The sequence below is a fragment of the Hyperolius riggenbachi genome, chromosome 2, assembly GCF_040937935.1.
Source record: "Hyperolius riggenbachi isolate aHypRig1 chromosome 2, aHypRig1.pri, whole genome shotgun sequence".
In the NCBI taxonomy this organism is placed as follows: domain Eukaryota; kingdom Metazoa; phylum Chordata; class Amphibia; order Anura; family Hyperoliidae; genus Hyperolius; species Hyperolius riggenbachi.
Genome location: NC_090647.1, coordinates 324698226 through 324722835, shown reverse-complemented (window position 1 = coordinate 324722835; position 24610 = coordinate 324698226). Strand labels below are relative to the sequence as shown.

The 24610-nt window shown below is 44.8% G+C and overlaps 1 protein-coding gene across 1 annotated transcript in view; it reads right to left on the bottom strand.

Annotated features, from left to right (window-relative positions):
* Positions 1 to 654: 654 nt before the first annotated feature.
* Positions 655 to 24610, bottom strand: part of SESN2 (sestrin 2) — a 34709-nt gene continuing 10753 nt past the window's right edge. Inside the window, exons 4-11 of the mRNA XM_068266134.1 lie at positions 17575 to 17787; positions 15891 to 16073; positions 13008 to 13184; positions 6127 to 6268; positions 5844 to 5962; positions 2582 to 2772; positions 2342 to 2486; positions 655 to 1150 (exon numbers count right to left, since the gene is read on the bottom strand). Of these exons, the coding sequence (XP_068122235.1) occupies positions 1064 to 1150; positions 2342 to 2486; positions 2582 to 2772; positions 5844 to 5962; positions 6127 to 6268; positions 13008 to 13184; positions 15891 to 16073; positions 17575 to 17787 (1257 nt within the window). The 3' untranslated portion in view covers positions 655 to 1063. The remainder of the gene's footprint in view (positions 1151 to 2341; positions 2487 to 2581; positions 2773 to 5843; positions 5963 to 6126; positions 6269 to 13007; positions 13185 to 15890; positions 16074 to 17574; positions 17788 to 24610) is intronic.

Genomic DNA, 24610 nt, shown 5'->3' with positions numbered 1-24610 from the left:
TGAAAGCTACCAAAAAGACTATGCATTCTAGTAGGCAAGGAAAATACTTAGGTTAGCTCTATTCAGCAGGATTTAATATGACAAATATGACTGATTGTCAATCAGTGCAAACCATTAAATCTTAACAGTAAACCTACATATCACAGTTTTTCAAACTTGAATTTCAGCTGCAGCCAAAACCCATTAGATAGCTGGGAATGTCATCCACATCCTGAATGACAACTTCCAGTTTACCAGGAGAAGCATCAGCAATATAGAACAGCACTTCATGTGTACAGTAGTGCAGAGAAGATCCCTTCATGTTACTGCTAACCCCAGCTTAATGTCTTGCATCAGAGCTCTGCATGTCACCAGCAGAGAAAGCAAGGGGAATTCTCCCCACGGGTTAAATGGAGGGAACATAGTAACATCAGACAACAGGATTTTGGCTGTAGCTGCATTGCATAGAAATGGGGGACACTAAAGGCACACAAACTTTTAGAAATGTATTAACATACTGCAAATCGAACGGACACTTGGCACATAAGTAGTCTTAAAAATACTTCTATAAACGCTTTTTGCATAGAGGAAATACGCTCCCTCTGGAATGCAGAGTGTAGAATACTTGTACAGGGAGTTTAGCTTACAATACAATAATCAGGCAGTTCCTACACAGCATGAATCTTCACAGCCTTGCACACTTCCTGCAGCCAAGCTCTGCTAAGCCTTGTTCTTTATATGGTCCAAGCAGAAGTTTGGTTACAACAACCTGGACAACAGTGTAATAGTAAAGAGGCTTAGTGTCCATATTAAGGAAACAAGAAAAAAACAACAATGTAAACATTAATCTGCAATAAATGCAAAATATACTCAGCAATTGTAGATGTGCACAGTAGCAAGACTAGCACAGTGTTTATACTATAACGTGATGGTACCCACATAGAAAGGGGTACCCAGGAGCTACACATTTTCTTCATTAGAAGTAGAGGCATCACAGTTCAGAGGAGTTTCTGTAGAATTCTTCAAAATTGTGCAAATAAGCATTAAAATGCAGCATAGATAGGGCTTTTGACAGAATTCTGGTTTAAGTCATGTAGCGGGTGATTGCCCTGAGACCATACAGCAGAGCAGCCTGTAGGCGGGCTTCCAATAGCAGCAAGTTCAAATGGACCTATAAGAGGAATAAGAAAAAAAAAAAAAAAAACACACACGTCTTAACAGCTTCTTACTTAATACGAAGAAATATTGCTGAAAAACCACTGCTAAACCCTTAGGACCCATTCACACTTGCCAAACACAAAACCCTAGCGCTTTTGCTCAGCCAATTTTTAGAATTTACTGCGAAAAACAAAAACCCCAGCAGTCACACTTGGCAATTTTTAAGCGACCGCGTTTAGCGTTTCTATAGCACTGAAACGTGATCACTGGGAAATCACCTGAAAATGGTGCAGGCTACACATTTGCGTTTGGAGATTTGTATTAATCACCAGTGATGAACGCAAATAGCCCAAGTGAGAACGGGCCCATAGGGGTATTCTTGCACTAGCGCTTGAGTGTTTTGCCGAAATCGCCAGCAAGACGCTCTAGTGTGAATGGGCCCTCAAACAGTGAACTTAAGATTGGTTTTTAACCTTTTGCGGTGTTGACATGCCACATCTGACATGTGGAGTTTAGCATTATTGCTATTGTCTGTGCAAGTAAAGCCAGGTCCTCACTTCAGATTAAAGTGGACCTGAACTCAGACCTCTGCACAATTTCTACTTCAATTCATGAAAGCAGACATTGTTTACAGTCTGCTTTCAAATGGGCTTATATGCCTTAGGCAGTCATGTGACACAGGGGAGAGATCAAATTACAACCTGATATTAGACACCAATGAGGGGGAATTAGCCTAAACTCTAAATACATACGGGGTGCATTTATGTTTTCCTTCTGTCCTGTGCTAGAGTTCAGGTCCCCTTTAGGGCCCTTTTCCACCAGCGCGTTTGCGCTGGCTGAATCGCAAAACCGCAAACCGCTAGCGATTTTACAATTGCTACGGTTTGCTTTTTGACATAGGAATCACGGTAGGTCATTTCCACTACCGCGAATCGCTTTTGTCAGGAACGCGCGGCGGAGCGATAATTGCCGCGATTTTGCTATGCAGTGCATAGCAAAATCGCGTCGGCGAACGTCGGGGAATCGCCGGTAATTGCGATTCAGCAATCGCTAGCGTTCAGCGTGAACGCTAGCGATTGCAAGTGGAAAAGGGCCCTTAAGGTTATTTCATGTACCAGGGAACACATGCCGTGGCCAGAGTTAAAAGAAAGATGTGAACACTCCAGAAATCCAAAGAAGAATTCTAGCTCTGTCATCTAGTTACCTTCTCAGAGTGCCTGAATTCCTGCCAAAAGTTGTTATACAAGAGCCGGGTTACTTTCTGCGGATGACAGGTCACAGTCTTCATATACAACTTCAGACTTCTCTCCAACAGCTGATTCACTTCACCATAATTATAGTCATCATGCCTAAGTGGAGCAAAATAATAAAGTGAGAACATGCATGTTGCTGCATCTATTCTATACAAAGTTAGAGCCAGCCACCATCTGCCCAGCCTCCTTACCTAATTCCATAAATACAATGTATATAGTTCCAGATGGCTCTTCGCAGTTTGAAAGTATCCACCCCCCGATGAGATGCAATTGTGTGATAGGTCAAGTTATAAGCCAATTGAAATTTGTCATCCAGGAGCTGCCCAATCTCTGGGAACACCCTCTGCAGCAGTGAATAGCCGTGATTCTCCCATGTAAAGTCCTGAAATGTAAAAAAAAATAAATCATAATATAAAGAAAGATGGGGTAAACAATTTCTGACTAAAACACACATTTTCTATATTTAAAAGATAAAGTGACCCTAAACTAAACTTTTACAAGATATGTGCTGTGGAAATAAGACTAGCATAGCTTTCCACAATTAGCTACCTAGCTTTCATACAACTAAAAGTACCATATATACTCACATATAAGCCGACCCCCCAACTTTTACCTAAAAAAAAAAAAAAAAAAAAAACCAGGGAAAAGTGACTGACCCCATATAAGGTGGGGTAGGACATGCTGGATTGGTGCAGACCGCGTGATCCCCAGTGTATCCCAGTATAGCGCCCAGTATGGGTAGGTAGTGCCCCAGTATAGCCAGTATAGTGCCCCAGTATAGTGCCCAGTATAGCCAGTATAGTGCCCAGTATAGCACACAGTATAGTGATCCCCCGCGGCCACCGCTGCTATTACCTGTTCAGCCGGCGGCCACTTCCTCTAATTCGGGTACCCCTCTTGCTCTCCATCATGCATATAAGTTACCAGGGGAATCGCGCTCTCCTGCCTCGTCACAGCAGCAGCGCCTGGCGCGCTGCTGTGATACACTTATACGCATGATGGAAAGCGAGAGGGGCACCCGGATTACAGGAAGCGGCGGCCACAGAGGGAGCGGGCGGGGGGGCCATGGACCACCACCCAAGACTCGCATACAAGCCGACCCCCCAACTTTTGGCCCCTTTTTTGGGGGTCAAAAATTCGGCTTGTATGCGAGTATATATGGTATATGGCAGTATATTGCCATAGAAGAAAGGAGATATGCCCTGGAGTGGCAATTCCACTTCATTTACCACAAGAAATGCAAATATTTATTCACCTGTCAGGGGCTGATCATATGCTTTATGCCAGGTACACCATCCAATTTTCTGGCAGATTTACTTGCCAAATGCATTTCCAACAAGTCTGATCTGAATTTCGATGGATTTTTAATTTTTCTGTTTTAATGTGGTTCATGGAACTGAATGAAAAAAGCGACCAGAAATAAAAATCAAAATCAAAATTCAGATTGGACAGGTTAGAAATTATCTGGCAGGTAATTCTGCCAGAAAATTAGATAGTGTGTTCCTAGCATAAGACTAAGGACCCTGTACATCCCCTACGTACCAAATTATGGTGACATTGTCACTGCCAAATATTTGCATTCTCAGACTTTCCTTTGGAATTGCTCTATTCTGCAACACCATAGTTTGGTCACAGTACTCAAACCTCTGAAGGGCATCTGCTGGTGATCAATAACCAAGCCTCCGTGTATCTAAAGCCTAGTACACAATGCAATTTTCCATCAGATTGTGGGAACAATTGAATAATTTCCAACCAATTAGATTCAGAACAATTTTGGGTAGTTCTGAAATGGAAAGCAACAGCATTAGCAATCGGAAGCAGTTCGTATGTCTACAACTTCCTGTCAGATTGATCTGTCGATCTGACAGAAAAAATGCATCATGTGTACTAGGCTTAACCACTTCACTGGGGTTTTTCTACCCTTCTGTATCAGAGCAATTTTCACCTTTCAGCACTCCGTTCATTCATTTGCCTATAATGTATTACTATTTATATCAATGAAACGATCTCTATATCTATATCGGCTTTTTGCTGGTACATTTTGCCAAGAATTTTTTTTTTTTTTAAAGTGTCCGTTTCCAGCATTATAGTCTAAAATACATGGATACAAAACCCACACATTTGCCCATTTGTCCTGTTATTAAACCATTAAGGGCCCATTTCCACTATCGCGAATTCGCATGCGTTTTTCGCATGCAAATTCGCATAGCAATACAAGTGATTGGGACTGTTTCCACTTGTCAGGATTCCTTTGCGTTTTTCTGTGCAGAAAAAATTTGCATGGCAGAGCCATCAGAATTCGCATATCGCACACCGCTATGCAAATCGCATACAATGTATTTAATAGGAAATTCGCATGAGGTTTGGGTATGCGAATTTTCATGCGAATTCGCATCCGCATGCGAATTTTTACCGCGGCGATTCGCACTGCACAAGTGGAAATGCAGCCTATATATTTTCCTAGTACAATGTATGGCACCAATATTATCTGGAAAAAAATAAGTGCTTTTTTCAATTTTGCGTCCATCACCAATTACTAGCCCATCATTTCATAAATATACCCTTTTGACAATACATATAAAAAAGGTCAGTACCTAAGGTAACTATATATGTATTTTTTGACACAGGGACTTAATGAATGGAAACTTGCGTTCCCATTCATTCATCTCCCTTGTAACAGGTGGAGAGCACAGCTGCTGGAGCGAGCGGCTGCAATTGACAATTACCTATGTGACTGGGCAGGAACTTAAAGAAAACCTGAACTGAAAATTAAAAGTCAAAATAAGCATACACAAGTCATACTTACCTTCCATGAAGTCTACTCCTCAGTGTCTCTCGTGTCCCGCGTCCTGTTTGTTCACTGTGATCAAGGGAATTTTCTGTCCTCCATTTTGAAAATGGCCATTACCCATAACAGCTTTCTGGTCAGCACACAGTTAAACTAACATCGTCCACTTGAGCCATAGGGAAACATGGACATTACCGGGTACATCAGTTTTCCTCTCAGCTATAACTGACAGCAACTGATATTTTATTGATAGCAACTGATATATTTCAGATCTGACAAAATATTGTCAGAACTGGAAGGGATTATTATCAGAAGAAAATGGTGAGCTTCTGAGAAGAACTGATGGCAAGGTAACTATTTAATGTTCATTTGAAGTTACCTCATGTGTTTATTTGAAATATTTTTACTCAGTACAGGTTCTCTGTAAGCCCTGTCCGACGTAGATATACTATATAGAGAACCACGAAAGTCGTTAAGGCATATTCTGTACAACTAGGCAACACCTTGCACTAGAATTAACCCACAAATTCTGATCATGGTGTGCATTTGCCTTGCTAGCTACATGAGGACTTCAGCATCAGTTTAAGTTATGTTGTGACATGTACTGTACATTCTAGTTGACCTGTTATACCAGACTATCACTTTAGCTATCTGTGTATACTTACATGAGCATGGAGTGTGGGAGGAGCCTGTTCTCCTCTCCTGGTGAAATCAATGTAGCCAAAATCTGGATCTTCTAAGAAGCACAGAATTCCAGGCGACCAAGCTGATTGAGCAGTCTCATCTATCAAATAGATAACAGTAAGTTTTATATAGCTTTATGCTAGAAGCAGGAAGCCACCTGAAAATTGAGGCATGTCACAGTGAACATGGCTTATTTATCCTTACGCACAGAAATTTAACCTGGATATAGCATTAACCCTGCCAATAAGGTAAGGCATCACTTACTATTAGAGTTCACCATAATGCATTCCCTCTTCTCACGCTCAAATCTGGTCTCCATTTCCTCCCGAGTGGCCTCCTGCTCTTCCTCATCCAGCCTCTTGATTTCTGCCAGCACACGTTCTGCTTCTTGTGGAGTGCATAACCCCTATAGGCACACAAAGTACATACATATTCATTCTGATATACAACTAACTGACCTGGGTAGTTTCAATCTTTCATCCTTTTGCGGATTATCAGATTTCCTATTCTATACAAAGTCCAGGCACAGAGCTTGAAGCACACTGCTAGGGAATGCATGGTGATCATACAACACGAGTTCCTACACAGGCTTTTCAATGTGAATAGTGTTCATAGAAAACTACATTTATGCAGTTGCCTCAAAAGAAGTTTGATCCAAAGAATATCTACCAGACCATGGCATTTACGAACAGTGCAAATGGTTACTGAAGTGAAACGTAGGATTTAACTGAACATGCTACCAAGTTTATTTAAAAAGGAAACCAGAGGCGTTGGTGTAAATATATTTGATACTTACCCGGGGCTTCCTCCGGCCCCATGAGCATCAGTGCGTCCCACACCATCCTCCCTACTGCCTCCGTTCAGCCACTATAACTCCCGGTAAACTGGCTCAGTCGCACTAGTCTGCTCTTCTGTGCATGTGCGATTGAGCCAGTTTACTAGGAGTGATTGCGGCTGAATGGATGCAGTTGGGAGGACAGCAAGGTATGCATTGGTGCACATGGGGCTGGAGGAAGCCTTGGGCAAGTATCAAATCTTTGTATGCTGACGTATCCGGTACACTTTAAGATCCTATTTTTAGCACTTGATTGGCTGTATAAAAATGAAAACCAGTGTTCGCCCCAGGCCCTTTTAGCCGGGTGCTATACCCGGATAGTTTGTGTGAGTACCCGGCTGTCATTGACTCCTCTCCTCTGCTGTAAGCAGAATTGTGCAGAGACGCGCCAGCCCTGCATTCTCATCTTGCCCCACCCGGCTACTTTTTCATGCCACCCGGCTGGAAAAAAAATTCTGGTAAGAACACTGAAAACTAAAGCTTCATTACACAATTTGTGTCAGTAAACCACTTGCATTGATAGCAAATTCTGTAATCTGAAAGATATCCCTCAAAGCTCATCTGCCAGTGTTTAGCTGAGATTTACACTAGGGCCACTGCTAGACCATTAAACAGAGCAGCCCAACAGACATGCAGGAAAAAAGATGCATCTTTCCTAATGGCCCACAACCAAACAAAAGACAATATAAAAACAAGAAAAATTTGCGCTGCCTCACAGTCCACTAATAGTAAGGGGTAGTCCAGAGGGCAATTCTTGGCCTCGTAGCCACCACCAGCGTAGTTTGTCGTCCTCAGTCAACCTCAGACAGAAGAAAAACAAGAGAAAAAGAATTCATCGCACAGCCTGTCAGTTCAACACTTGATCCTCCACCAGCCATGAGCCCCTGATGAGTCGTATGACGAAACGCGTTGGGCGTGGCTAAACGGACAGGTGGTCGCAGTGCATGGAGGAGACGTCCTCATGATTTTTATGATATGCCTGAATCTTTTATATGCTTGTGAGTAGTACTCTTTTTTAAACTGTTCTTAATAAACGGTTTTACACCATATTGAGATTGTTTAGTTGCAGTGAGCTGCATACGTGGAGGGATTGTTTCTGCTTTCCATGGAGGACCGCTCACCATAGAGTGCTGTTTGGCTGTCTATGACTGGGGCAGCATTTGATAAAGGTGAGCACGGTCCTGGGAGGTGGTAGCACACGTGTGTGGTCTAGAGGTGGCCCCCATAGATCCATACGCACGGTGATATAGTGACTATTGGGTCTGGTCCTATTTGAGTAATTACACTAGCAGCCTACGCAATGATATGTTCTTTTTTTGCTCTATGAACAACTGGAATTGTGAGTAATCCTACTGATCCGAAGTGAGGAGAAGCCAGGTCCTGGTGGTTACCTATATGCGCTGATTGCTGTCTGTGAAGTCTGGGCAGCTACAGCCAAAGGTGAGGGCGGTCCCTGCGGGTGGTGGAGCACAGGAAGAAGGTGTCACTCTCTAATTACAACACGGGCCCTAGCTGGTGGAGGATCAAGTGTTGAACTGACAGGCTGTGCGATGAATTCTTTTTATCTTGTTTTTCTTCTGTCTGAGGTTGACTGAGGTCGACAAACTACGCTGGTGGTGGCTACGAGGCCAAGAATTGCCCTCTGGACTACCCCTTACTATTAGTGGACTGTGAGGCAGCGCAAATTTTTCTTGTTTTTATCATTTACATGTTGGTGTGACATTTGAATTTGCAGCATACTCACTGTTTGGGAGGAAGGTGCAATAGGGGTGGAGCTCGCTAAGATATTCAATTTTTATTAAAAGACAATATAAAACATGATTGATAATCGTGTTGTGTGTTAAATTCACTGTGCATATTAACCACTTGAGGACCACAGTCTTTTCGCCCCTTAAGGACCAGAGCCTTTTTCTCCATTCAGACCACTGCAGCTTTCACGGTTTATTGCTCGGTCATACAACCTACCACCTAAATGAATTTTACCTCCTTTTTTTGTCACTAAAACAGCTTTCTTTTGCTGCCATTTGATTGCTGCTGCGAGTTTTAGTTTTTATTATATTCATCAAAAAAGACATGAATTTTGGCAAAAAAAAAATATTTTTAACTTGCTGTGCTGACATTTTTCAAATAAAGTAAAATTTCCTATACATTTGAGCGCGAAAGTTATTCTGCTACATGTCTTTGATAAAAAAAAAAAAACCATTCAGTGTATATTTATTGGATTGGGTAAAAGTTATAGCATTTACAAACTATGGTGCCAAAAGTGAATTTTCCCATTTTCAAGCATCTCTGACTTTTCTGCGCACCTGTCAGGTTTCATGAGGGGCTAAAATTCCAGGATAGTACAAATACCCCCCAAATGACCCCATTTTGGAAAGAAGACATCCCAAAGTATTCCTTGAGAGGCATGGTGAGTTCATAGAAGATTTTATTTTTTGTCACAAGTTAGCGGAAAATGACACTTTGACAAAAAAAAGAAAAAAAAAAAAAGTTTTATTTCTTCTAACTTGCGACAAAAAAAAAAAATGAAATCTGCCACGGACTCACTATGCTCCTCTCTGAATACCTTGAAGTGTCTACTTTCCAAAATGGGGTCATTTGTGGGGTGTGTTCACTGTCCTGGCATTTTGGAGGGTGCCTAATTGTAAGCACCCCTGTAAAGCCTAAAGATGCTCATTGGACTTTTGGCCCCTTAGCGCAGTTAGGCTGCAAAAAAGTGCCACACATGTGGTATTGCCGTACTCAGGAGAAGTAGTATAATGTGTTTTGGGGTGTATTTTTACACATACCCATGCTGGGTGGGAGAAATATCTCCGTAAATGACAATTGTTTATTTTTTTTTTTTTTTTATTTTTTTATTTTTTTTTTTACACACAATTGTCTATAGAGATATTACTCCCACTCAGCATGGGTATGTGGAAAAATACACCCCAAAACACATTATACTACTTCTGAGTACGGCGATACCACATGTGTGGCACTTTTTTGCACCCTAACTGCGCTAAGGGGCCCAAAGTTCAATGAGTACCTTTAGGATTTCACAGGTCATTTTGAGAAATTTCGTTTCAAGACTACTCCTCACGGTTTAGGGCCCCTAAAATGCCAGGACAGTATAGGAACCCCACAAATTACCCCATTTTAGAAAGAAGACACCCCAAGGTATTCCGTTAGGAGGATGGTGAGTTCATAGAAGATTTTATTTTTTGTAACAAGTTAGCGGAAATTGATTTTAATTGTTTTTTTTCACAAAGTGTCATTTTCCGCTAACTTGTGACAAAAAAAATCTTCTATGAACTCACCATACTCCGTACGGAATACCTTTGGGTGTCTTCCTAGAATGGGGTCATTTGTGGGGTTCCTATACTGCCCTGGCATTTTAGGGGCCCTAAACCGTGAGGAGTAGTCTTGAACCCAAATGTCTCAAAATGACCTGTGAAATCCTAAAGGTATTCATTGGACTTTGGGCCCCTTAGCACAGTTAGGCTGCAAAAAAGTGTCACACATGTGGTATCGCCGTACTCAGAAGAAGTAGTATAATGTGTTTTGTGGTGTATTTTTACATATAACCATGCTGGGTGGGAGAAATATCTCTGTAAATGACACATTTTTTATTTTTTATTTTTTTTTTTACACACAATTGTCCATTTACAGAGAGATTTCTCCCACCCAGCATGGGTATGTGTAAAAATACACCACAAAACACATTATACTACTTCTCCTGAGTATGGCGATACCACATGTGTGACACTTTTGCAGCCTAGGTGCGCTAAGGGGCCCAACGTCCTATTCACAGGTCATTTTGAGGCATTTGTTTTCTAGACTACTCCTCACGGTTTAGGGCCCCTAAAATGCCAGGGCAGTATAGGAACCCCACAAGTGACCCCATTTTAGAAAGAAGACACCCCAAGGTATTCTGTTAGGTGTATGGCGAGTTCATAGAAGATTTTATTTTTTTTGTCACAAGTTAGTGAAAAATGACACTTTGTGAAAAAAACAATAAAAATCCAATTTCCGATAACTTGACAAAAAATAAAATCTTCTATGAACTCATCATACACCTAACAGAATACCTTGGGGTGTCTTCTTTCTAAAATGGGGTCACTTGTGGGGTTCCTATACTGCCCTGGCATTTTACGGGCCCAAAACTGAGTAGTCTGGAAACCAAATTTCTCAAAATGACTGATCAGGGGTATAAGCATCTGCAAATTTTGATGACAGGTGGTCTATGAGGGGGCAAATTTTGTGGAACCGGTCATAAGCAGGGTGGCCTCTTAGATGACAGGATGTTTTGTGCCTGATCTGATGGATAGGAGTGCTAGGGGGGTGACAGGAGGTGATTGATGGGTGTCTCAGGGGGCGGTTAGAGGGGAAAATAGATGCAATCAATGCACTGGGGAGGTGATCGGAAGGGGGTCTGAGGGGGATCTGAGGGTTTGGCCGAGTGATCAGGAGCCCACACGGGGCAAATTAGGGCCTGATCTGATGGGTAGCGGTGCTAGGGGGTGACAGGAGGTGATTGATGGGTGTCTCAAGGTGTGATTAGAGGGGGGAAATAGATGCAAGCAATGCACTAGCGAGGTGATCAGGGCTGGGGTCTGAGGACGTTCTGAGGTGTGGGCGGGTGATTGGGTGCCCGCAAGGGGCAGATTAGGGTCTAATCTGATGGGTAACCGTGACAGGTGGTGATAGGGGGTGATTGATGGGTAATTAGTGGGTGTTTAGAGGAGAGAAGAGATGTAAACACTGCACTTGGGAGGTGATCTGATGTCGGATCTGCGGGCGATCTATTGGTGAGGGTGGGTGATCAGATTGCCCGCAAGGGGCAGGTTAGGGGCTGATTGATGGGTAGCAGTGACAGGGGGTGATTGACGGGTGATCAGGGGGGGATAGATGCATACAGTACACGGGGGGGGGGGGTCTGGGGAGAATCTGAGGGGTGGGGGTGATCAGGAGGGGGCAGTGGGCAGGGAGGGGGATAAAAAAAAGTGACAGGGAGTGATTGATGGGTGATTAGGGGGGTGACTGGGTGCAAACAGTGGTCTGGGGGGTGGGCAGGGGGGGTCTGAGGGGTGCTGTGGGCGATCAGGGGGCAGGGGGGGGGGGAATCAGTGTGCTTTGGTGCAGACTAGGGTGGCTGCAGCCTGCCCTGGTGGTCCCTCGGACACTGGGACCACCAGGGCAGGAGGCAGCCAGTATAATAGGCTTTGTATACATTACAAAGCCTATTATACTATGTACATGCGGCGATCCGGGTGCTAGTAACCCGCCGGCGCTTCCGAATGGCCGGCGGGTTACTACGAGCGGTGGGCGGAGCCAGTCCCCGGCGGCTGATCGCGTCACGAATGACGCGATCGCCGCATAGCCACTCCCGCAGCCGCCCCCGCCGATGGACGTATTGCGGTCGTTTGGGCCCAGTCTTTGCCGCCGCCCATCGGCTGGGGGTGGTCGGCAAGTGGTTAAGTATATACTTGTAAATTGACAAGTGGTGCTATTTCACGCGAGTAATGTTTTGCCTGTATGTTCTGTCTACACAATAGTTTTTCTTTAAATTTGGGGAGACAGTTCATCCAATACACAGGCACACATCCACTTCCTAGTGCAGCGGTGGTACTGGGTATCTGTCTACGCCTCTGCTCCAGCAGACCTAGTGAAAACTGCTGTACATGAAATGCTGATTTTATGATAAACTATTCAAACAGAAAGGCCAGCTCCATTGCTTGCTTAAGTGACCCAGAGACTAAGCACTTATGTATTTTACCACGTATCAGTGGGGACATTAGAGAAAAACACCTGCCCTGCTCGGTTTCATTCTTCGCTGCTTAGCCTGCTTGTTATCAGCCCTGATAAAATCCCCCACTGAGCATTCAGTCTCGCTTTGACCAGGAATCATTGTAGCAGAGTCTGTCTTCTCTGATGTCTTTTCAAGCCCAAGCCTGCCCCCTTCTGGCTCTGCTATAATGATTCCTGAGCAAAGCCAGACAATGCTCAGTCTGGGATTTTATCAGGGGTGATAAGCAGCCTGAGCAGTGAAGAATGAACGCAGGGTAGGCATTTTCTCTAATGTTCCCACTGATATATATGGTAAAATAAATGGGGGTGCTTACTCTCTGGTTCACTTTAAAGGTGTTGCCTTTGAAGTCAGGTTCAATCCTTTAACCAGGGTTCAATCCCAGCTCAAGCCAGTTTGTTTAAAAAAAAAAAAAAAAAAAAAAAAAAAAAGGGGGGGGGAGGAGTCTGAGGTTCCCTGTTATTACAAATTTACTTTAAATTCCTCATTCAGAAAAAGAAGCCATTCACATCGAATACTTGCCTCATTTACAGAAAAGTCAGGAGAGGGTGGGCGGCTTGACTCAGCTTTCCATTGTGGAGGATAGATGCCACACCCCAGAATAAATGAGGAAAGTGCATGGAAGTGTGTAAGGAGAACCAAAGCTTGCATCACTTCAGCAAGAGACCAGAAATGTCCTTCTTGGAACTTCAGCAGGGTCTGGTGAAAAAAAAAAATAAAAAAAAAAAAATAACATTTGCTTGTTAGAGCAGAAATAGATACTGGCTAATCTACAACTCTGTCACACCAATATGCACAAAAAAAATACACAATAGGCCAAGTAAGTTACTCAAAATAGTAAATTGAGTAGGAGTGGGTATATTAATCACAGAATAACTCAGCAGTAAGGGCAGCACAAGCTTAAAAGCTAATAAGCATTTCAGCATTCAGCAAAAAAAAAAAAAAAAAAAAAAAAAAATCCCTCCACTGGTAATAGCTCCTAACCAATTTGATTTTACCAACTGCTAGACCACTACACTTCTGAACACATCTGTGCAACAGTGCGTAAACATGCATAGGTCTGGCCACTGCCACAAACAGGCTATATTCTGGTCTTTGTTAAATGTGGTTTATCAGGAGCTGTCAGCCATACTATCACAGGAAAAAAAATATATACAAGTATATAAATACTTGCTCTACTTACATAGCATATGTATTGCACTGTCCACGTTATGATTCCTGTGAATTTTATAAAGGAAAATAGAGAAGCCTATTCTAGACAGTTTCCATATTTACTGTGGCTATTTTGAAGCCAGTCGTGATGTAATATCCGCCCTTAGTCTGACCTGCCTGATTTGCCCACCCTTCACTATCGAAAGTGCATGGTTTCAGCCTGAGAAATTTTGGCCAATCAGAGAGGAACAGAGGCATGGGAGGGGAAAACAGGAGGGAAAGCAGCTTCAGCCAATCAGGCTGCATTAGTTAAATCTGATGGGAAGTAGGGAAGCAAAAAGAAAAATAAATAAACCCCAGCATACCCTGCAACTTCTCTTGTGTACTAAATAAGAGTCATGTTAACTGGGGGAAGGATAATTTATCAACAAGAAAAGTAAAAGTGATTTTAACCACTTCCGGACTCCGGGTGGTTTGGCTGATCTGTGCTGTGGGGGCTCTTCAGCCCGCAGCACAGATCAGAAATCAGGCAGGGCGATCAGACCTCCCCCCTTTTTCCCCACTAGGGGGATGTCCTGCTGGGGGGTCTGATCGCCGCCGCGCTGCTGTGCCTAGCGGGGGGGGCTCCTCAAAGCCCCCCTTCACAGCACTAGTCCTCCCTCTGCCTCCTTCCCTCCCTCTCCCGTCCCGTGTGCGGCGCAGGACAGAAAGCCGTCCTGCGCCGGATAGGATAGGCTTTAGCCTATCAGATGCCGGCGATCCCCGGCCAATCAGAGGCCGGGGATCGCCGATCTCTACGGCGCTGCTGCACAGCAGCGCTGTATATATGTAAACACCAGGGAAGATCTTCACATTTACCCTGCGAGCAGGGTGTTCACGGAGACACCCTCCGTGAACTGACATGGAACCATGGAAACCACTTCAGGATTCAGGGGCGTAGTTAAGCGTACGCAGAATCCTGAAGTGGTTAACTTTTGGATTGCCCGATTAGCATCCTTATTACTTGTTAACTAAATAAAAATAAGTTATTGATTTTTGACACAGGACGGCTGGCAGGGGCTGGAGGCAGCCCCAGGTAAGTGGCTTTATTTTTACAGTGCACAGATGTGTCCTTTAAAAAAAACAAAAACAAAAAACACTTGTACTGAGAGATGAGGCTACCATCTCCTATTGAGTACTGTAGTACAAATACTTAGAGGTAGATTTGATGAAAATTCAGAAAGTAGATGCAATTAGAACTAATAAACCATGTTTATCAATTGTATTATTCATAAAATATGCTGGAACTTTTAAGTCCCTTCAAGAATCTTCACAAGAGCCACAGAAGTAAGTTTCAAAAGGAGTCAGCAATGGTAACGTATACAGTATCAGTTCACTCTATGAGCACTGTTCTAAGCAAAAGTGATTGGAAGAGATCTTGCTAATGCAATATTTTGTGTGTTTTTACTTAAGTTTTTAAAATGAACCTAAAGCAAACCGGAATAATATTTCCCTTACCTAAGGCTTCTACCAACCACCTGCACGTCATGTGCCCACGCCGTCCTGGAATGATCCTCCGGTACCCAGCCACGGCTTAGCTTAGGTTTCCATGAACTGGTCAGTCTATGGCCACTGCTCCTGTGTGACCCTGGCCGCCTGCACCCTCGTGTTGCTAGAGCGTCCTGCACAGGCGCAGTACGAGATTTCTAAGTACTGCGCAGGATGCTCCTGGCAATGAGGACGCGCGTGGCCTACTAGCCAATCTGTGAAAACCGAAACTTAACCATGGCAGGGGACCAGAGGCGTTCCAGGCAGTCTGCAGGGGGCTGGTAGAAGCCCCAGATAAGTGACATTTTTTCCGGTTTGATTTAGGTTTACTTTAACACTTAAGTGAGCAAACCCATATGGTAGCATTGCATTAGCAAGGAAAAGCACTCAATGTGAACCAGCCCTATCAGCTGATAAGTCAAGAAAGAAAGAAAAACAGACTGCTGTAACAGGAAAAAAAAAAAAAAACCTTGCTGACTGTAGTAAGCATTAAGAGTCAGAATCAGCTGAGCAGCCACTGTCAACATAGAGGCGGCCTTTACCTCAGAAAGCAGAAGTGTTAGTCATTTCAAAAATGATATGGGAAGTACTAATCAACCAATATTAAAGCACTGGCCGCTGACATTAAAGAAAATACCAATCCGAACATGCTCACTGTCCATTCCAATAAAGGTTCGGGTTTACTCAAAGAAAAAAAAATAATAAATAAATAAAAGTTTCACTCACTTGAATGTGTTCTTTGGATATAAGCCATGGTCTGTGAGCAAGTAACTGGTTTAAGTCATTTAGTCTGCGGAGTTTGAGGGGTGCAGAAGCAAGACCTTCCAGCCATTTGGGATCCCCACCCACTTGCAGGAAGCTAGCTGAATGCAGCGAAACCAGATAAACACAACGATGCCGAGCAGCTGCCTGCAACAGTTAAGACAGGTTAAAGGCAAAAGGAAAAGCAGGATTTTCCACAATATTTATACCAGTGACTATCATTTATAGATGTAAAGAAGCTGACAACCGCAAGTTAAAGGGCATCTGTCGCAAAGTGCTACAGACACTCCTTAAGTCTACTTGTAAAAATGTATAGCCACTGATATGTTCAAAGTATTGAACATCTGAGCCACAGTTCTGGGTCAGTAAGTATTAAAGGTCAGTATAAAGCCTACAATACATTTTTTTCGCAATGTGTCCAAGATGGACCCTTCTCTGAGCAACAGCTAATTAGGCGACAGATCTACCGCTGCCACACTGCACATTGATTTTTTTAATGGATTCCAGTATGAAATCTATCAATCATTAATAGTACCACTGCTCCCCTAGATGCCTCCCCAGCCAATACAGCTCTCCCAGGTGCCCCTGCAGAGAATTGGTGCAGCAAAACTTACCTATCTAGCCAGCTGTGTGCTAACCTTGAACTGATTCCTGTACCCGGTGACCTGGCAGCATGTACACGCTTATGCCAGGTCATTGAGTAAGGGCATCGGGAGAGAACCAAAGCAGGCAGTCGTGCCAACTGGAGAGGAGAGTCTGCTCTGCTGCAATAATGCACTTTAGGGGCACTAGGGAGAGCAGTATTAGCGGGGGGCCCTAGGCTGCCCACAGACACCACTATGTTCCCCTTCAATTACCAAGGTGGAAAAAAAAATAATCTTGTCTGATCTGTTATATTTAGAGGGACAGCAGGCAGTACACACACACACACACACTTAAATCAGATGGTTGATTGGGCCACAACATCAGTAGATGAATGCATAGCTTTATGCTAGGTACACTATTCAATTTCCCGTCCCAGAACTTTGAATAATAAATCCCGCTGACATGCCGGAAATAATAGTCTAATTCTAGTCAATAGTGTGTATTACAGTACATAGAAGTTCGCAACATTATGCAATCTGCAATGTATGGGAAAGCTTTCACATTACATGCAGATACGCAGCCTTTCCCAACATCAGAGCCAGAAACTGCCTAATCTATACAATAGCATGCCACACAATGGCATGCTGCAGTCTCCCACAGCACCCCCAAATCCCTATAGCCGCACAAGGCACAGCTACAGGGATTCTGACTCACTGCAAGTGTCAGCTTGCATCTCAAGGCCAGTTCACACTACAAACACAAAACGAGTTTGTGAGGAGATTCTTGTTCTGCTGAACTGGAATTGCAACGCAATCGCCAAAGACCTGCACGCAGAACGTTTACAATTAAAGCAAATCACAAATGCGGCAGTGAGAATGACCCCATAGGGATTCGTTAGCTACAGCGCTTCGCTAATTACTGGCGATCAAAGAGCTGAAAAGTGCCCAAGTGTGAACCAGCCCTCACAAAACATGCTGGCTCAGTGGCAACTAGAAACCCAAGTCAGAAGAAAGTACTATTAAAAAAATAGGACCCGATACATGATAAAATATTGTGGACTTACCATTATAGCAAGATAGTGTCTCTCTGGAAGAGACAAAGCCCCATCCATACGCAGGAGAAAATGCTGGGTCTTCCAAAATATCTGAAGATACTCTGGGTGAAGGCTCATCACAGCAGCAATATTGTCACTCAATGGTGGCCCAGGCAGCTGTGACAGAGGTATGTAAGCACTGGGCCCCTTGGGTGCTCTACATTTATTCTGCTCTTCTTGATCCTGGTCAAAAAGTAAAGACTAATTTAGAAAGGGATTCAGAAAACAGGATTTACAAATCAGTATTACAGTAAGAGAAAAGACACGTGCGCCGACATGCTTTATGTAACTTCAGAAATCAATTACATCACTTATTTTGATCGTCTCAATGCCTTAGGCAATACAAAACACTACACAAAAGGAATGCTGTAGAACATACTGCTCAACTCTGTAGCTCAACGTGAGTAAGATTTCTTTACTCTACACCAGGTTACATCCTCAAGACAAATGTGAGCTATCTACGTGTTAAAGATTTATGTTATTCTTCAAAGCAAGCAAGAAATTTGTCCATTTTAGCTTAAAAAAAAAAAAAAAAAAAACTAAAAACACCATGGATCAACTTAACTTTGGATAAGTTAAACTCTGTGAGAATGCAAGAATGGTAAATCTGAAACAGCAGCAGCTAACTGGCAGATGTTCAGCAGAATAGTGGGGGGTATTTTTTTTTTTAGGATTTCTGCATACTCCCAGGAAGATCCTATTCATGGTGACTAGGCCACCTTAAAGGAGAGCTCCATGAAAGGTAATTGGATTGGGTACTTAATAAAAATATGAAAACGAAAAAATACCTTATTTCACGCAGTATAAGACGCTCGGGAATATAAGACGCACCTAAGTTTTGAGGGCAAAAACCAGGGGAAGAAAAAAAAAATAAAAACTAAACCTGGTGTGTCCATATTCCCGGAGCGCCTTGTACATGTTATCCCTCAAATGGTAGCCTCCTGTGTCCCCCATGTATCCTCCATGTCTCCGCATGTCTGCCCCATGTGCAGGGCTGTGGAGTCGGTCCAAAAATCCACCGACTCCGACTCCTCAGTTTAGGATTCCACCGACTCCGACTCCTCTAATTTGCATATTACAATTTTGTTGATTAAAAGTATGTAACATGAAATTCGTCTCTTAACTGCCAACGCTTAGGAATTTTACAAGACAACTGAAGTGAGAAGGATATGTAGACTACTATATTTATTCCCTTTAGACTAAAACTAGTCCTTGGTAAGAGTACTTGTAAAAAGGTACAAACCGGAACAAAGAACATCTATCAGGCCCTAGGCAATGTAAGTGTGGGTACATGTAAGAATGATGTGCAGGTACTCTGCAGGGGAATGAGGAGATTGTAAACAGACAACACCTCTGTGTTCAATGTGCACAGCATCCTCAGTGGATTCCCTGCATATGTAGAGTATAGTACTACTGTGTAACAAAGTAAACCTGAGACAGATGAAGTTTTATACATACTTGGGGCTTCCTCCAGCCGCCTTCAGGATAATCAGTCCCTCGTTGTCCTCCTCCGCCACCTGGATCTTCTGCTATGAGTCCAAATACTTGAGCCAGTCAGGCGTAGTGCGCATGCACACACTCCGCCGCCAGGAGCATACTACACCTGTGCAGCACTATTGTGCAGGTGCAGAATGTTCCTGGCTGTGGGAGCGGCATGCGGCCGGACAGCGCTGACTGGCTGAATTACCAGGACTCATAGCAGAAGATCCGGGTGGTGAAGGACAGCGAGGGACTGATTAGCCTGAAGGGGGCTGGAGGAAGCCCCAGGTATGTATAAAACTTTACTTTTCATCCGTCTCAGGTACCCTTTAATTTGTAGTCACCAAACCAAATTTTAACAACATATCAAATTATTTGATTTCATCAGCAAAGGAAGTGCATACATTTGCATAAATCAGCATCAATGCAGAATTATTTCCATCTCGTTGACCATCTCTATTAGTGACACAGCTACACATCAGGCTTTATTCTTACAGCATAGATGTTATTTAGTATATATGTTACGGCCAGAACCCGAAGTTTGGCCAGAACTAGGAGTGGCCGGCCACTTCGGGTTCTGGCCGGCCAATGTGCGAACTGGCCGCTGCGCTGCGGCCAATGTGAGAAATGCAACAATTCCTGTAAGGTTAATGTGATGTTGTGGCCGCAGCGCAGCGGGCAAATGTATCACACATCTTACTTTATTCAATGACATTAAGCCGCCCAGCTTTTTCTCTGCCTCTCTCCTCCCCCCCCCGCCTCTCTCTCCTCCCCCCGCCTCTCTCCTTCTCTTATGGGCAGCCGGGCGGGGACACGCGTGTCCCTCCGGAGTCGTTCGTCGCGGCAGGGGAATCCTGCCGTTCTTGCAGAGCGGGTGCTGGCAGAAGCAATGTCTGCAGCCTCCCCGCTCTGCTCTCCTGCCGCGACGAACGACTCTCCTGGACACGCGTGTCCCCGCCCGGCTGCCCATAAGAGAAGGAAGAGAGAGAGGCGAGGGGAGGAGAGAGAGGCGAGGGGAAGAGAGAAAGCGGGGAAAAAGCCGGTCGGCTTAATGTCATTGAATAAAGTAAGATGTGTGATACATTTGCCCGCTGCGCTGCGGCCACAACATCACATTAACCTTACAGGAATTGTTGCATTTCTCACATTGGCCGCAGCGCAGCGGCCAGTTCGCACATTGGCCGGCCAGAACCCGAAGTGGCCGGCCACTTCTAGTTCTGGCCAAACTTCGGGTTCTGGCCGTAACATATATAAAAGATTCCTGTGTACACATCATGTATACAGTCACAATCAGATATGTATATCTGACCTTAAAAATACGGGTACTGCTTTATTGAAGCAGCACAAGTAACTAATTTTGATTGGTTTATTTCATTTTTGTGGACTAAGCACAGCTATTACTGTATATATACACACATTTTTAATGACTTATCTGAGAAATAGAACATTTTATCATATTTTCTATTTTAATTACAGTTACAAATTCATTAGGAGTCGGAGCATTTTTTCCCGACTCCAGGCACCCAAAATTGCCCGACTCCACGACTCCGACTCCACAGCCCTGCCCATGTGTCCTGATGTCTCCAAGACCATGTCTCCTCCTGTCTCTTATGTGCCCCCCAAGGTCCTCCTGTCACCCCCATGCATTATTCATATCACCCCATCATGTCTCCTGTCACCTCCATGTATCCTGTCTCCCCCATGGTCCTTTTGTAACCCCCCACCATGTCACCTGCCGTGTCTTAAGTCCCGCTATGGTCCTTCTGCCTTCCGCATGTGTCTGCTACCTCACCATGTTGTCTGTCCCCCAGGGTGTTTCTGCCTCCTCCCCTTGTGTGGTCTGCCCCCCCCCCCCCCGGGTGTTTAGCGGCAGCTGCTTACCTCTTCCATCATGCCCGCGTGGACTGCAGACCTCCGGCTTCTGTGTGCGGCTTCCTCTAGTGCCGGCTTCTAATGACGCGTCACAATGACGCGTCAGAAGCCGGCCCGGCACTAGAGGAAGCCGCACACAGAAGCCGGAGGTCTGCAGTCCACGCGGGCATGATGGAAGAGGTAAGCAGCTGCCGCTAAACACCCGGGGGGGGGGGCAGACCACACAAGGGGAGGAGGCAGAAACACCCGGGGGGGACAGACAACACGGGGAGGTAGCGGACACATGCAGGAGGCAGAAGGACCATAGCGGGACTTAAGACACGGCAGGTGACATGGTGGGGTTTACAAAAGACAGGAGGAGGAGACAAGAGGCGGCACACAGGCAGGGAATCCCCGACATGGCGGCGGTTCGTATCGGCGGGTGTTCGGAAGTCGGGGATTCCCTGCCTTTGCCGTACAAGACGCAGGGACTTTCTCCCCATTTTTTTCGGGAGAAAAAGTGCGTCTTATACGGCGGAAAATACGGTAGTTCAGGCGATCCCTTTAAAAAAAACCTGTAATGAGAAAAAGTTCCACTGGGGTACTCACCTCGAGTGGGGGAAGCCTCCGGATCCTATCGAGGTTGCCCCTGTCCTCCTGTGTCCCACAGCGGTCTCGCTGTGCCCCTCCGAAGAGCAGGGATGTAAATATTTACCTTCCCGTCTCCAGTGCAGGCACAGTATCGGCTCTCTGCTCAGAGATACGTGGAAATAGCCAAGCGCTGGCGGTCCGCTCTACTGCGCAAGTCTCCTAGTACAGCGGACCTGACAGATTGGCTATTTCCATCTATCTCCATGCTGAGAGCCTCAACAGCGCCCCCGCTGGAGCCAGGGAAGGTAAATATAGCAAGCCTTGTCAGGCTTGTCAAGCCAGGATTCTGGGACACTTCGGGGGAGCAAGCGCTGGATTGCCTGCAGCTACAGGGATAGGGGAAGCCTCATTGGGACCCTGAGGCTTCCCCCTCCCGAGGCAAGTACCTCCCAGGGGAACTTTTTTTTGTTACAGAGTCTCTTTAATGACTAACTAAACAAGCTTTTAATACAAAGTTTCTTGTTCAGGCATGATACAGAACCTTTGTGACTTCTACCTTTTAAGGGGCAACTGAAGCAAGAGGGATATGGAGGCTGCCATATTTATTTCCTTTTAAAGCGGTATTGCCACCATAAAAATCAAATTTTTAACAGCAACTGGTCTGAGTGTATTAAGTGATAAAGATGCCAATCCTGCATTCAAAACTTGCAAAACTGTTTCTGCTGTTATGGTTTGGAGTTATCACATACTTAATGAACACTGGCCCTAGTGCCAAACAGTGCCAAAGAGTTGAATGCTGGGAGTTCTTATCTAGAATATATTCCTCTTTCATTTATTTCCCTGCCAGCTTCTTATCTGACACACCCTGTGATTACTTGTGTATACAACAAGGCTGAGGTGACTCAGTGACTGGAGGATAAGACGGTGTAGTTCCTATTATACACCTCAGTGGGAGTGTGAAGACTCTGGGAGGAGGGCAGCTAATGAATACACAATGAGCAAGAGAAGGGAGGGGGGAAAACAAGAGTCAGGGAGGATATGATGTCAGCATTAGCTTGGAAAGATGGACACTGCCTAGAATAGGATTTTCTGCTTTTCCTTTATAAAATTCACAGTAATCAGTATGTAGATAGCACAATACATCTGTTATGCAAGTAGAAGTAGCATTTATCTATATCTATGTGTGTTTTTTATTTCTAGGTCAGCATTGGTGTTGCTGGCTCTTTAATACCAGTTGCCTGGCTATCCTGCTAATCCTCTACCTCTAATACTTTTAGCCATAAACCCTGAACAAGCATGCAGCAGATCAGGTGTTTGACATTGTCAGATCTGAAAAATTAGCTTCATGTTGGTTTCTGGCATAATTCAGACACTACTGCATCCTAATAGACCAGCAGGACTGCCAGGCAGCAAGTATTGTATAAAAGGAAATATGGCAGCCTCCAAATATTTCTCACTCCAGTTGTCCTTTAAGTGATTTAACCGCAAAAGTTACCTGCAGAATTTTGTAACACCATAGCTGGATGCCTGACACCATAGCTGGATGCCTGATTTGTTGGACAATCCCCGGTTTCCTTTTGAGTTTACCAAACTACTGCAGTTACTTGGAGCTCCAAGCTCTACCAGTTTTAATGCCAACAGTGGACAACCTTCCATCCGTTTCAGCCAAAAGGTACTCTAGTGTACCCTTTCACTTCCAGGGGAGCCCATAGGTCACAGTGGTAGCCAGCGACAGTCACCTTTTACTGCAGGGGTCTCAAACAAGCGGCCTGCGGGCCATTTGCCGCCCTCGGTACAATATTTTGTGGCCCGCGCCGGCAAAAGAGACACGGAAGCGAACTATTTTACCTTTTAGTTCGCTTCAGTGCTCCCAAGTAATCCGCCGCATCCCTGCCGCTAAACGAGGGCTGCAGAGCCCCCCAAATCCCTCGGGCAAACATCCACGACTGCGCTGAGGGGCAGAGCTTCCAGCTGTAGCTCTGCCTCTCCTGGCGTCAATCGCCGCCTCTCCCTGCCCCTCTCTGTGAAGGAAGAGTGAGAGGGGCAGGCAGAGGCAATGATCCACCGCGATTGACGTCAGGAGGGGCAGAGCTGAAGCTGAAAGCTCTGCCCCTTCTAGGAAATGTCGGCAGATTGCCCCTCTGCAGCCCTCGTTTTGCGGCGGGGACACGGCAATTACTTGTAATGGGAGCACTGAAGCAAACTATAAGGTAGGACACTTCATGTTCAGAAGAAATAATTAAAACAGTTAATGACATTTGAGGACTTTTTTGTGAAATCCCTTATGCGGCCCAGCCTCATCCTGACTTTGCCTCCTGCGGCCCCCAGGTAAATGGAGTTTGAGACCCCTGCTTTACTAGTTTGTGGCAGACTACAAAGTGCACAGTAGGCATGATAATGTTCTCACCATGCATTTAGAGGTTGTTTTTTTTTATACAGACATTCGGGTAATAGCAGTGACATGGGACTTCTCGTAGGGGGATGCATGATGCATTTCTGCTACAACTAAATTTCACTAATGGCTGGTTCATACTACCAGAGCTCTAAGTGCCAGTGATTGGAAAAGGAATGTTTTTCCAGCCGGGTGGCATGAAAAAGTAGCCGGGCTGGGTGCGAGGGGAGAAAGCAGGGCCAGTGCAACTCTGCTTATAGAATAGAAGGATGAGGAGGCGATCAGTTAACAGTCGGGTGCTTTCCAAAATTTGCTGGGCACACACACACACACACACACACACACACACACACACACACACACACACACACACACACACACACACACACACACACACACACACACACACACACACACACACACACACACACACACACACACACACACACACACACACACACACACACACACACACACACACACACACACACACACACACACACACACACACACACACACACACACACACACACACACACACACACACACACACACACACACACACACCTTGTTGATCTCAGGGGTCCACCTCCAATCCCAGTCCCTTTATCTTCACAGCATCTTAGACGTTCCCCCAAGCAGCACAGAACAATTCTGTACTGCACACGTGTAGTAAAATAAAGCACTCATGGC